Consider the following 14,479-nt stretch of genomic DNA (forward strand, 5'->3'; position numbering starts at 1 on the left):
TCAGACACATCTCAAGGATATCAGAGGTCTTAAATAGTTTCAGGCAAGAAAAGATGAGTGATGTACACAAAGTAAAAGCATTTTATACATCTGAAATTAAAAAAAAAGTGGGCACTTCAATACTAAGATAAATTTAAATTATTTATGGTGAATGCCTTTCTGACTATATTCCTTTTTTCCTGTGATAGGATTATCAAATAGCTGATTTCAAAGTGCCAGTAATTTTGCTTCATGTGATCTTAGAAAGCTCAGGTGCATTGGAAAGATGCGAAGGGGTAGTTATCCAAACAAATTTCTTTTTTCTGCATGTTATACTTTTGATTCTCTTTGCTAATTTCTAAGCCCCCCCCAATTCTCTCTCTTATGGGCCTTCTAATTACTTGCATATCTCACTGTCACCCTACCTCGAATGAGAACATTGATTTCCAGGCTGGCAGGGTGTCCCAAGAGAATTGTGGTACAAGAAAAGAACCACCTCTTGGGAATATGCTGAAATAGGGTGATAAGAGTACTTTTACCTCTCATTGATTTCCCTTGGCCAAGTTGCTTTTGAGAAGGTACTTTGGGCCTTTGAGCTTTGTTAATTCTCTCAGTTTGAAAAGCATGGACCCAAAAGCACATTTGTAAAGTGCTTTGAGTCTTGCAAACAAAGGTAAAGAATATGTTTCTCTGCCCCCTCCCCCCCGCCTCGCCCGATCGCTCAGAATATCTAAAGGGAAACGAAGCAGAAGCAAATATCATCGGTGTTCTATATTAATGGGTTCCAGTTGGGAAAAAATGACTCATATTAAGCCACAAGAATGCAGAGCTTCAGTATGAATGTTCTTCCATTCGAGAAATGGCATTTGCTGTTGGGCATTGTCTCTATTACATTTGTTACCTCCCATGGAAGTTTTCTGTGGAGTTGGAGCTTGGCTTGGACTATGTAGAACCCATCACTGAACTATTTATTTTGATCTTGTACATTTTGTAAAACATAAGAGAGGGAAAGAATGAGTCAAATGAACATCTTAGAAGAACATCTTAGAAGAATGAGTCAAATGGACATCTTAGAAGAGTTTACAGTCATAATGGATCTATAAAGTTTACTTAATTTTGGTTTGCCTGAAGAAAACTAGTCTCTGACTTGTACTGATTTTAAAGCTTGGAAATGTTATTCTTTAAGAAGAAAATATATTTGTTCAACCACAGATTTTAGATATATAAAATTTGTTCAAGTCTTATAGGTCATGCGTAAAAATTGTTGTTAAAACTGTCTGTTACCACCTTTTCCTAAGCATGAAATGACTATTAGTTTAAATTTCAAATATATTAATACCTGTGAAAATTCCAAAGTTTAATGGAAACAATATAATGTAATGAACAATGTAATATAAGAATATGGATTTTGTGGACAAATTAAAGTGGAAATTGTGACTTTACCTTTTAAGAAATGTATCTTTAACTAATTTATTGAAATCTTCAAAGCTTTAAGTTTCCTCAATTTTAAATGGAGAATTGTATTATGAAATCGAACTACCTAAAAATTCCAGTATTGAAATATTCTGACTTAAAAAATGCCAGTTTTGCATAGTTAAACCTAGTACCTCTTACAGGTTTTTGTTTTGTTTTGAGGAGAGGATTGAGTAGAATGAGGAAGAAATGCCTGCGAGGCCTTCAAAAAGTATGACTTCCCTTTTTGCTAATGGCAAGTTTTAGTAGACAATGCTAGAGTCATTTCTTTCAGGACTTTTTGAAGTTGAGAATGTTTTGATGTTGAAATCTATTTGTAAATGGCTGCTAATGACAAAATTTCCAGCAACTAAGAGAGATTAGCTCCTAATTTCATACAGTGTATACATTCTGAATTATTTAAAGAGCTGTTTTGCAAGTGGCAGTGTGTTTTTGTTAATTACAGTTTCAAAACTATTGAAGCTCACAATTAATTGCTTTTTAACTGGTTATGGTTTTCAAATTTTATCTCAATTTTTTGGCCTTTTTATCTAAATTTTTTCTGTCAAGCCAACCAAAGATTGAGGTATACACGAAGAGAACTAATTTTAAAGGAAGTTAGCAGTGAATCTTCTCTGTAAAAAACAAAGGATTTAAAAAGCTATGTTTTGGATTTCAGGTACAGAGTCTTTAAACATGTGCCTTAGTTCGTAGCACACTATCTTTGTGGGTCTTTTGCTTTGTTCATCATTCATTCATTAATTCATTGTTTAATCACTTTTCATTCTCCAATTCTCCAGTTCCTTTTTCGTCCTGACAGTAGCAACTTTTTTTAACATGCTGACATGTATCCTTCTATTGGTATTTTATTTGCATTTTTCTTTGAATTCACCAAAATGGTATTATGCGTAGACTTATTCTGTTTCTTGCTTTTTTCCATCTGGTATTATGTTTTCAAAGTCTATCATGTGACTATGCGGTTCTTTGGGGTTTTTTTCTATTTGCTACACAGTATTCCATGGTTCGCATCTGCTGCAGTTTACTTGCCCATTCTCCCAGAAATGGACCCTTTGATTTCCTCCAATTTCCTACTACTTCTGTTAATATCATGATGAACATAAAGCATACTCTTAGAGTGTAAATATTATACAGTAGTTTCCAGGTTTTATACTTTAGAGAGTTTGTCCAATCACTGGAGGACAACTAATCTGTTCATATTGTAACAAAATTACATATTTTGTTAGGTTATTTCCATGTACTTGTTATAATGGTTTTTGGTGAGATTAAGATGACATTGGAGGTGATATCACATATAGAACAATTTTAAAAACTGACATTCAGTTGTAGTAACTGGTTTTCAGTGAGAAATCTAAAGGTTATTGGATAACTAAAGGGAAGAATGCAGCAAATATTTTAAGTATTATTTGATTTCTGTATTCCCATGGCTTTTTTCTTATGTATTGCACATAATATTAACCATTTAAACAAAAAAAAGCCATATAAAGTTACAGTAAAAGCAATAATAATAACACCTATAACATCAGACTTAGAAATATAGGAAAGGGGGGGTGGTGCATCTGGACAGCGCAGTCTGTTAAGCCTCCAGCTCTTGGTTTCTGCTCAGGTTGTGATCTCAGGGTCCTGTGATTGAGCCCCCCATCAGGCTATGGGCTCAGCGGGGAGTCTGCTGAAGTTTCTCTTTCCCTCTTCTTCTGCCCCTCCCTGCCATGCTTTCTTTCTCCCTCAAATAAATAAATAAGTCTTAAAAAAAAAAGAAGTATAGAAAATGGAATAAACATAGGAGAGAACATTAAAAGGATAGGTTAACAGAGAGGAATGGATCATAGAAAAGATAAACAAAGAAGCGTCACAGCAACGTTTCTCCCTAACTTTCTGAGCTGCAAAGTGTAATATAACAGATAGCTATATGGACCCAGAGACCAAGCATGGTTGACGGGTGTGGGATGAAGTATGACTGGAGGGTTATTTTTGTTTGTTTTTTCAGTCCATTTTACTTAGTACCTACTGTCTTACCCATTTTGGCCATTTTGGTGCACCCAGAGTTCGTTTTCTTAGAATTAATATCTTCTTGGAGACATTTTTTTTTTTTCCCAAAGAAAGACTGGAAGAAATTTAACTGGATTCAAAGTTGAAAGTTATGGTTAAAGGACATGCTGAGTTAGCTAAGGTTACTGATGTTTTGAGGACAAAGATAGAACTTAAAGAGAGTTTTATAGATTCAATTAAGAGGAGTTATTAACAAACAGAATTGAATTCAGGAGGAGTAAAATAGATATGTTTAAGTGGGTATGTTTGACAGTCATGAAAGAAAAATCTTAGTATTGAATATTCTATATTCACTGTATAAGTTTTATTTATTTTTAAGATTTTATTTATTTGACAGAGAGAGCAAGAGAACACCAGCAGGGAGAGCTGCAGGCAGAGGGAGAGGGAGAAGCCGACTCCCCACAGAGCAGGGAGCTGGATGTGGGGCTCAATCCCAGGACCCTGGGATCATGACCTGAGCTGAAGGCAGACACTTAACTGGCTGAGCCACCTAGGCAACCCCAGAGTATGAGTTTTAATATACGTCTTTATGGATAGTCTGATTACAAGTCTAACCAAGTGAGGGTGTACCATTGCTATGGCTGTTGTTTCCTTTCAAAAATTATTCCATGTGTTCAGGCCACTAGTATATCTGTTTTGGCTTCTAAGTTTGAGGAGGAATGTTGAGAAATTAAAAATGGTTTAAGGATGAGGAAGAATGATGCAAGATTTTGGAATGATTGTTCCTGATGAAGAGTAGCTGAGATGTGACTAAATAAATATCCAGTAATTGTGATCAGATGTGCAGGACCTGTAACGGAAGAGAAATAGGGCCTGTCTCAGCTTTCTAGCCAGCCATGCTCTGCAAAATACCTGCCATTCCTCGGTGCCTTTCCCTGTGCATGGCTAATTTCTGTAGAAGGAGGAGCTATAACAATGACATAAAAGCAAATGCATTGTAATTCTTGAGACCCTTGTTCTTTTGCTTTGGATAGGAATAGATGATAAGAGATGAGCATGAATATCTGCAGGAATATAATAGGTGAATTAAAAAAATCCATTCTGTCAGCTAAAGAGGTCAAGCCTTTTTCATTTGATGTGTTTTTACTTTTTAGAGCAGTTGTACAAGAGAAAATGGAGCAAGTTTTTACTATTGTTTTGTTAAGTTTTCCAATTCTTAGGTTTTGGAGACAATGACCTTGGAAGAGGTCACAGGTATTAAGTGTGATACATACGTTATACTTTTTAATCTGATGACCTGTTCAGTAGACAGCATTGCCTGTAGAAACTCATGAATGTGTTCAGTGCAATTCTGGATCCCACTTAGGTTGAACTTTTGCAGACAGACACATACCTTCTGCTCTCTGGGCTTCTGGCACAGGAAAGACAAGTTAGACAAAATCTGGACAGAAATACCATGTTACAGTCTTGCTTTCTTCTTCTCTAAGAGCTATATTTCTTTCTGACTTGTAATAGACTTCTTTTTTTTATTATGTTCAGTTAGCCACTGTATAGTACCTCATTAATTTTTGATGTAATGTTCAATGATTCATTAGTTGCATATAACACCCAGTGCTCATCACAACACGTGCCCTCCCTAATACCCATCACCCGGCTATCCCATCCCCTGACCCCCGTCTCCTCTGAAACCCTCAGTTTGTTTCCCAGAGTGCCTAGTCTCTCATGGCTTGTCTCCCTTTCTGATTTCTCCCCCTTCAGTTTTCCCTCCCTTCCCCAATGGTCGTCCATGCTATTCCTTATGTTCTAATATGAGTGAAACCATGTGATAATTGTTTTTCTCTGCTTGACTTATTTCACTTAGCATAATCACCTCCGGTTCCATCCATGTCAATGCAAATGGTGGGTATTCATCTTTTCGGATGGCTGAGTAATAGTCCATTGTATATATGAACCACATCTTTATCCACTCATTTGTTGAAGGGCATCTTGGCTCCTTCCATTTTGGTAATAGACTTCTAAGGAAAGACTACATTCCTACTGAAAATGGAAGAAAGTTTACTTCTGGAGAGGGTGGAATGATGGATGATGATGTATAAAAGGAAAGATTTGAGTTAAGCATAAGGAAATCTGGATATGAAGTCAGGATGGATTCTATTCTTTTTGGTAATCCCTTTAATTATATGGAAACAAAATCTGCCCCCCCCTTCCTTCTTTAGAACTGATAGCTTCTTTAGAGACTGCGTTAAAAAAAAAAAAAAAAAAAGAAGAGGTTTATAGATTGGAAGAGAGGTCAACTTGAGTCAAAAATTACATCATATATAAAAGTCTCCAGGGCAGTTGGTTGACAGAAACCAGCTAGGATCATTTGGCATGAATTGGAGTTCATAATGGAATGAAAGGACGTTTATGAGCTTTTGGATATACTTCAAGACCACTGAATCAGTAGTTTATTTTGGAATTTTTAAAGGAAATAATTACTCCAATTATAATTAACTGCTTTCTGATACCTCATGGCATGTTATTTATTATTGTTTTCATATGAAACCTCATCAAATAGTTAGATAATCAACTTTTTGAAGTAATTTTTCGTTGAAATGTCATTTTTAAGAATCCTTAAGTGCAGTCTTGCTTGTATGAAATGCCTATCATATTCTAAATTCATATCACTATTGTAATATCTTAATGGTACATACTGAAATATAAGTTAGGACCACAAGTTTGATTTATAGGGGTAGGAAAAATAAATTGTTCTGATTTTCTGCCATGGACCCTTTTGATGATTATAAAGACAGTAAAATGTGCTTACTATTGCTTTGGAAAATTATATGGACTACTTTACGGTGTTGTCTCTTTTTGCCCATATACCTGTCTCATTTCTACTTTTCTTTTTTTTTTTTTTTAAAGATTTTATTATTTATTCGACAGAAATAGAGACAGCCAGCGAGAGGGAACATAAGCAGAGGGAGAGGGAGAGGAAGAAGCAGGCTCATAGCAGAGGAGCCTGACGTGGGGCTTCGATCCCATAACACCGGGATCACGCCCTGAGCCGAAGGCAGACGCTTAACCGCTGTGCCACCCAGGCGCCCCTCATTTCTACTTTTCTTTGGCTTTCATTGCTAAAAGCATATTTTCCTCAAGGAGTATTTTTTTCAAAATAATTTTCACTTAATGAGCGTGCACTTTTGAGGTCCCCAACAATAAGAGGGATTTTGGGCACTGCCACTTAGCAGTGTTGCCACTTGCTAGCTTTTGGGGGAAAACAAGGAGATAAATAGGTAAAATATTATAATATAATATGTAAAGTACTCCAAAGGAAATATGGAGGTTGGAAGAGGTGGAATGCCATCACAAATAGTAGGAATGGCAACAAACACCATGAGCTAGGGATAGGGAATGGAGAGAAGAAGAGCTGATTAATCTGGGTAAAACATCCAGGAGCTGTATTAATCATAAAAGGGTAGCAGTTGGCCCTATGGCATCATCAATTTGGCTTATTTACAGACTTTTAATATAAGTTGGTACAAAAAGAGGGTTTGACTAGATGACCTATGCAGTCTCATAAAAGAGCTACATTTGCCCTGAGGATTTTCTTCAAATTGGGTGGTATGTAGTTTCCTAGAGTATTTCCTAGTATCCAGAATGGTGGCAGTTGGGGAAATGGAGGCAGAGTTGCTATTCTTGGACAATATGGTATGATGGAAAGAGTAAGTCTGAATGTAGCCCTAGATATCAACTAGATTTCTTGGGTGATCACTTTTGGTCTTGATTATTTTTTTCTTGATTTCCAAAATGAGGACACTGAAAGATCATCTCATAGGCTCATTCATTCATTCATCCACCATAAATTTATTGAACACCCACTAATTGCTTAGAACTTTTCTAGAAATCTTTAGATACAGTCGAGTGCAATAAAGCTCAGCTCCCATAGCTGCAAACAGAATCTTAATTCTTCAGAGCTGAGGATGGAAAGACAGGCTAGGAAAAAGTTATTTGCAGGAAGCCAAGCCTTAAGAACGTTTACATTCTGAAATTAGCGCAGGTTTGTGGATGGCCAGGGACCAGGATTATGATAATAGCTTCTGTTGACTTTTTACTAGATCCTGGGCACTGCACTAGGTACTATACTTAATACTCACAGTAACCTGTTGAAGTTGATATATTGTTTTCATTTTATAGATGAGGAAAATAGACATGGTAAGAAAATACATCAGGCCACACAGCTCATAAAAGTGTTTTAAACTCAGGTTTGTTTGACTTTGAAGTGCATTCTAAAACAGTGATTGCCAAGCCTGGGTGTACCTCCTGGGACCCCTCTCCAGACCTAAGGAATCAAAATTTCAGGAAGTACAATGGAGATGTGTTTATTTTTACATAGCTCATCAAATGCTTTCAGTGTGCAGTCAGAGTAGGAAAATTTTCTGTAAAGAGTTACACAAAAGGCAGGGAAACCTACTGGTTGGATAACAGATAAGCAATTGAAGGAGTAAGGAAGTATTATGGTTTGGAAAGTGTGCTGGGCAAGATGTCTGGATTCATGTCTCTGTTCTGGGGAGTGACATGTTCTAAGAAAATGTCAGATAGCCTGGAGGCGGGCCTAGTTCTCGTCCCTGTTTCTTTCCAAAACAGCAATGTGAATAGTGGCAAAAAGAAGGTTGGACTAGATGACATGTAAAGGCCCATGATAGAGCTACAGTTCTGTGGCTACAAAACATGTAAGAATTAGGGGTTGTGTAGGCTTCATTTGGTTTGATTAAAAAAAGTCAACAAAATTGATCTTAATGAGTACAAATTTACATAGTTTTAGACAAACACAAAATACCAAGTCAGAATATAAAATAATTTGTTATAAAATTCTATGGTAGTTTTGATTTTTTTCCTGAAAATAGTCAACTAATTATTGACTCGCTAAGAGGTAGCTACAGAAAAATGACCAGTTATTTAAACTTAATACTTCTCTGGCCTTTTCAAATCCCTTTGAACAATAGTGTTGCATAGATATTTACATGTAGAATGTCATATTTCCTCAAAATTGTTGAGAAAATTCCCATTTGAGAGCAAAATGTTCATTTGAAAGTTAATTTACTGTAAAGGTAGTTGGCAAGTCAGCAGTTTCAACAGGATTTTGTTATACTTTAATGGTGTTATCAAGAACTTAGATGAAGATGTGGAAAACATGAATGTAAAATTTTCAGCTAAAGTAGAATTGAGAAGGAAAATGTCAGAATATAGGGTTTACATCCAATATGATAGACTATGCTAAACCCAATCCATTCTTGGATTTTTGTACTTGCTCTCTCTCACCTTCATGGTTTTTTTTCCACTGTAGGATAGGTGTCATTGGTTGGTAGCAACTCATGTGAGAAAATCTCTATGTTGTACACTTAAGATGAGCCATTATGTAACATAGTTGCCCTATGAAATAGCACAGTCTTAGAATTAGCAGAGATCATGGGCTTTGTGAGGGAGATGATGCGCTTCAGTACTGCCTGCTACTACTAGTCCATGTTAACTAATATCTTGAAGATATGCTGAATTCTGACAGAGTTGGGAAATGTCATAGAGATGAGAGGGAGTCTAACAATTATTTCAAGAATTTCAGAGGCAACTGATTGTGTTTCACATGAAGAAAACAAGATTGGACTAGGAAGTCATTGTTCTTTTATCTTCAGTTTAGGAATATTATTATCTAGAGCTGCCTGGTGGGCAGAGACACAGAGACAGACTTCATGCAAGTGTAAGAAAGCAAAACAGAAGTTTTTGACAGTGGAAGAGGCTTCTATCTCTGGAAAAAATCAACGGAATGTGGATTACTTTGGTTATGGTGGTCATATAGAAGGGTTTAGACTCTGGGTGGATGGTGGGATGTGGGAGAGGCCCTTTTAGTTCTCCAAGTTCAGAGGTACATGTTTTAGCAAATTATTTGGCAAAATAAATTTACTGATAATCATAATATTTAGTCAAAACTTGATCCTTTGTGTATGCAAGGCTCAGTCATAATTACCATAAAATGCAATCCTTGTCTCAAACGACATTTTTGTGATGATTAACTACACAAAAGTAATGTAATTGCCCCAAATACTCTTTTCCAGTTTGTTCTTCATACTTGAGTCAGAGTAATCATTAGTAAAGACTAATCTTTTTATACCACTTCCCTGCTTAAAACATATTCATTCTGCCCTGATTTTTAGGATAAAGATGTGCATTCTTAATGTGACCTACACAATCCAGCAGGTCCACTTCTCCAGTTTTATGTTGTAATCACCCTCTACTTCCACCCCAACCACACTGACCTACTATTAAGTTCTCATATATACACTATGATCCCATTTGTTCTCACGCTGTTTTTTTCCGTATGGATGTCTTTCTAATTTTCGAATGACTTGGGCTCTCACTCTCAAAATCTCAGTTCACTTTTCACTTAATTAGGGAAGGCTTCCTGACCTTCTTATTTAGCTTTCATTTCTTGTTACACATGCTTGTACTCTGTATTTCTATTCACAGCACTGATCACTGTTAGAATTTACATTTGATTATGTAGCTATTTGATTAGTATCTGTTTCCCCTACTAGAATATAAACATCCTAAGGAATAGGCATTCTCTGTTTTTCATTCACAATTGAACTCCCAGTGCCTTGGGATAGGTGCATATCATAGTAAATATTTATCGAATGAATAATGTAAGTGGAACTTACTAGAGAAGTACAGAGGGGAATATTCAGAGAAAGGATGTGATACAGCGACCCCAAGGCAATAAATTAATTTTATATAGTGCTTGCATATTTTAGACAGGTTTTACTTTTCACAAAAGCTCTAAGAAGTATGATTGTTATATCATAGCGTATTATATTAATTTTATAGATAAGAACATTTATCCTTCTTAATTTGACAGAAAAGAACAGTTAACTAGCTCAAGAAGAATAGTTATTAAATAGCAGATTTAAGTAGCAGATTTAAGATAAGAAACCATGTATTTGAGATTTTAGGAAAATTACCAAGCACTTGTTATACCCAGATGTTATAGACCCTTATAAGTTGCTTCCAATGGCATATGTTCTTATGATGTTCTTTAGGATTGCATTAATTCAGTCTGCTCTAACAAAATACTGCAGGCCAGGTGGCTAAGAGAATATTTATTCCAGTTCTGGCAGCTGGGAAGTCTAAGATCAAGGTGTCAGCAGATTTGGTGTCTGACGAGAGCCCTTTTCCTGATTTGCAGAAGGCCACTTTCTTGCTGTGTCCTGACATGGAGTCTGTGGTCTCTTCCTCTTCTTACAAGAGCACTAATCCTATAATGGGGCCTCTACTCTCCTTATCTTATCTAAACATAGTTACCTCCCCAAAGCTCCCAAACACTATGACATTAGGTTTCTTTTCTTCTCTTTTTTCTTTTTCTTCCTTCCTTCCCTCCATCCCTCCCTCCTTCCCTCTTTTTCTTTCTTTCTTTCTCTTTCTTTCTTCTTTCTTTCTTTCTTTCTTTCTTTCTTTCTTTCTTTCTTTCTCTCTCTCTCTCTTCCTTCCTCCCTCCTTCCTTCTCTTTTTCTTTTTCTTTCTTTTCTTTCTTTCTTTCTTTCTTTCTTTCTTTCTTTCTCTCTTTCTTTCTTTCTTTCTTTCTTTCTTTCTTTCTTTCTTTCTTTCGTTCGTTCCTCCTCTCCTCTCCTCTCCTCTCCTCTCCTCTCTCTCCTTTTTTTTCTTGACATTAGATTTCATCACATGAATTTTGGGGGCACAGACATTCAGTCAATAAAAAGAAATAAGCTATGTTTTATTTGTATATACTCATCTAAAATATATTTATAGTTTTGAAATTACATGTGGAATTCCCACTTAATTACGTTTTAGAGACCTTGACAGGTAGGATTTGAAACGTGAAAGTAACACTGCCATCTAGTGACAACAAACTTGAATGAAGTTGGAAAAGCCGAGTAGCTGTTAAGTGCTCTAGGCATGGTAACATGAGTCAGTTACAGAGTGGACCTGGCCACATAACTTGGGACGGTCATTTCTTTCTAGTGAACATTTGAGGTAGATTATTCTTACAGTGGTTATGTGTTAATTGGGACTAAATGAAACAAATGCTCTTCGCTGTAGGTTGTTACCCACGTAGTAAGTAGATCACGTGATTTCCTATGTTGCGGCCCTTGACTGTGATCTGTCTCCATGTTCCTCACTCTCTCCATTGCTTCCGAAGGAGGGAGTTTTGTACTCTGATAACCTAATAAAAAGAAGTTTTCATCTTAGTTGAAAAAACTAAGTATATTCAGGAACAAATATACATGAGGAAACGAGTCCTTGGTAAAATCTCCAGGTAGATTTTACAGCATTGTTAAGAAGTGGAATGCCAAGATAAACTCCATCTATCCTAAGGGGACACGTAAAGCCACTTTGAGTTAAATTACTATGTGATTTAATGTAAGCACAACAAGAAAACACTTCCAGACATGCAATAAATGGTTAGAAAATGAAGAATATAAGAATTTTCTTTAAATCATTGAACTAAAAAGAAAATTGGATAATTTATTTGTATCTCTTAAGTCCTACACATATAAGATAGATTTTAGCTGATAAATTTTAAGTGAGTTATCGTCCTGGTACATTAAAATTGCAGATAAAATTATCATCTAAAATCTCCTGAGCTAAAATTTTCTTATCATGTGCAGATGCTGGATCAAAGAGATAACAATTATTCTATTTCTCTGGAGGCCTAAATAACAAAAACCCATCACTCTGAAATAATAACTTTGCTGAGTGAGGTGAGAATATTATATTTAACATTTTTTTCAATAGTCTAGAGGGGATTATTTCTATTTGTCTACTTACTAGTATAGTCATTGCAATATATCCCTAAGATTTTCTAACTCATGGTGTAGAAATAACCTAACTGGAAATATTAATTACTTTTTATATAAGTCAATGAAAATTATTGCTTTCCTGACATGACTTATTACCCTGGCTCCCCTTCAGGAACAATACAGCGTGTGCTGACAACAAACATTTTGTAAGAGAGTTGCTATTTTGCCAAGAATTAAGCTGGAAATCTCAGGAGCATGAATAATTTTAAGATAAGACAAGCATCTGACTTATACATATTTCTTAGTCAATATCCTTAAAATAAAGTACTTTTATGTTTATTTTAGGACAAGAGTACAGATATGACCCCATCTCTTGTTTTCATGTGATACACTATTTATATGAAGAATGTAGGTCGTACCACACAATAGCAGATGACAGTCTAGCAGGAGTTTGATTTAAAATTAGTTGCCAGAAAGTATGGCCTCAACACCAAGTGTTCTGATTCTTTGAAAAAAATATTGCGCAATGTGGTTATGATTATCTTTGTATGGGCACAGCTGACCTGGGTCTCTCCTAGTTTTGGGTCACAGAAGAACTCTGGAGACACATTAGTGCTTAAGGTAAAACCTGAAAGATGGGTAGAGTCAGTAAGGTGAAGAGCTGAAAGGCAGGCAGGCAGGCAGGCAGTGGTTTGGAAGGAGGTTATGCGGTCAGAGAGTTCTAGAGAGAATACAAATGAAAAAGCTTTGTTTGAAATTTTTGATACATTATTGGTGAAAAAAGGATTCAACTGCACCACAGTGTGGAGATGCTTAATATACCAAGGCTCCGGAGGGCCCTTCCTACCCACAACAGTATTGGGGGGGTGTGTGCCACAAGAAATTGACTTCACACCAGAAAAAATGTACTCGGGTGTTTATAACACTAGTAGAAGTGAGGGGAGACTAAGTTTTATGAAAAGTGCAGAGCAGAAAGAGACCGGTTTCTTTTAGGGGTTTTTGGTGAGAGGAAGCTAGATGGTTGTTCAAAATCTCGAAGAAGTTGGCATTTTGCCATGATCCTTAAAGAGGAAGCAGGGTGAGGTCTGCAGCAAGTTTGTAGTCTGTGTTTGCCTTGACTGTGTTTTGACTCTTGCCTTATTTGTTCAGCTAGGATTGTGTCTAAGCAGAGCCTCCGCGTCTGTTCTTAACCTCAACTGCAGCCTTATCCTTTTACCTGTGTGCCGGACACTCCTGGCTTACCTTCGAGGATCCCAGAAGGTAAGAACAAAAATTCCTAGTCGCAGATTCCAGGACAAAAATCAAGTGGAACAGTGGCATGTTAGTACTACTTACTTTTCATGATCTGACCATCTAATAGACTGATTTCTGTCATGTGCTGTCATCTACCAGATGGTAGTAAAGACCGCATCACCTGTCAAGATGATCAGTGAGCTCTTCTGCAATACTAGATAAAGGTAGTGGATAATAGAAATGGCTATGAATAGTGATATCAGGCACTGTGCTAAGCACTCCATGGATGTAACTGTGAATCCTCACAATGATTCTGCCGGTCTTGTAGATGAAGAACCCGAGGCACAGAGAGGTTAAGTAACTCGACCAACATCATGGGACTAGTGAAATGGCAGAGCTCAGATCAGTCCCAGTTCTGAGATTTTTCCACTATACTCTTATGCCTAATTGAGATCCTGTGCTTTCATCTAGTTTTCTCCTGGTGAGAAAACTAGAAAATAGAGCCCTGTGGACTTCGAGCAAAATATACAGTGACTACTGTTGTTGGTGGCAATTTATCTCCTTTTCACATACATGCCTGTTTTAAGCTATATAATAGTCTTGGAGAAGATGTCTTGATTAAGATATAATGTCATGTGCGATGTAAAATGAAGGTTGTGAGGGAATAGTAAAGCACTTTGGAAATTAGAACTCAACTGAAATTATTTTTTATCTTCGGTTACCCTGGGGTGTGTGTGTGTGTGTGTGTGTGTGTGTGTGTTTCTTTTCTTTGTTGAAATAGTAAGGCACTGCTGGATCAATACTGATACTTTAAAAGAGGTTGTTAATATGAGGTCACTTTGATGTTCTGTGTGGTTCAAATGAGCAGATTTACTGCAGTAAAACTCCTCAACCTTTTCACGTAATTATATTTAGAAACTCTTTACTTTTAATGCAGTAATTTGTGGAAATAATTCTTTCTCTAAGTTGCCTACCACTGTAAAATGCTAGGTTTTGATACCTAAGGCTGGCTATTGGCT

The 14,479-nt window shown here is 36.5% G+C and overlaps 1 protein-coding gene across 1 annotated transcript in view; it reads left to right on the forward strand.

The window, feature by feature from the left end:
• The window catches only part of NOX4 (NADPH oxidase 4), a 175,996-nt gene that overhangs the window by 9,019 nt on the left and 152,498 nt on the right, over positions 1 to 14,479 (forward strand). Inside the window, exon 3 of the mRNA XM_002927842.4 lies at positions 13,377 to 13,487. Coding sequence (XP_002927888.2) covers positions 13,377 to 13,487 — 111 coding nt within the window. The remainder of the gene's footprint in view (positions 1 to 13,376; positions 13,488 to 14,479) is intronic.

Source organism: Ailuropoda melanoleuca, chromosome 8 (assembly GCF_002007445.2).
Source record: "Ailuropoda melanoleuca isolate Jingjing chromosome 8, ASM200744v2, whole genome shotgun sequence".
Classification (NCBI taxonomy): Eukaryota; Metazoa; Chordata; class Mammalia; order Carnivora; family Ursidae; genus Ailuropoda; species Ailuropoda melanoleuca.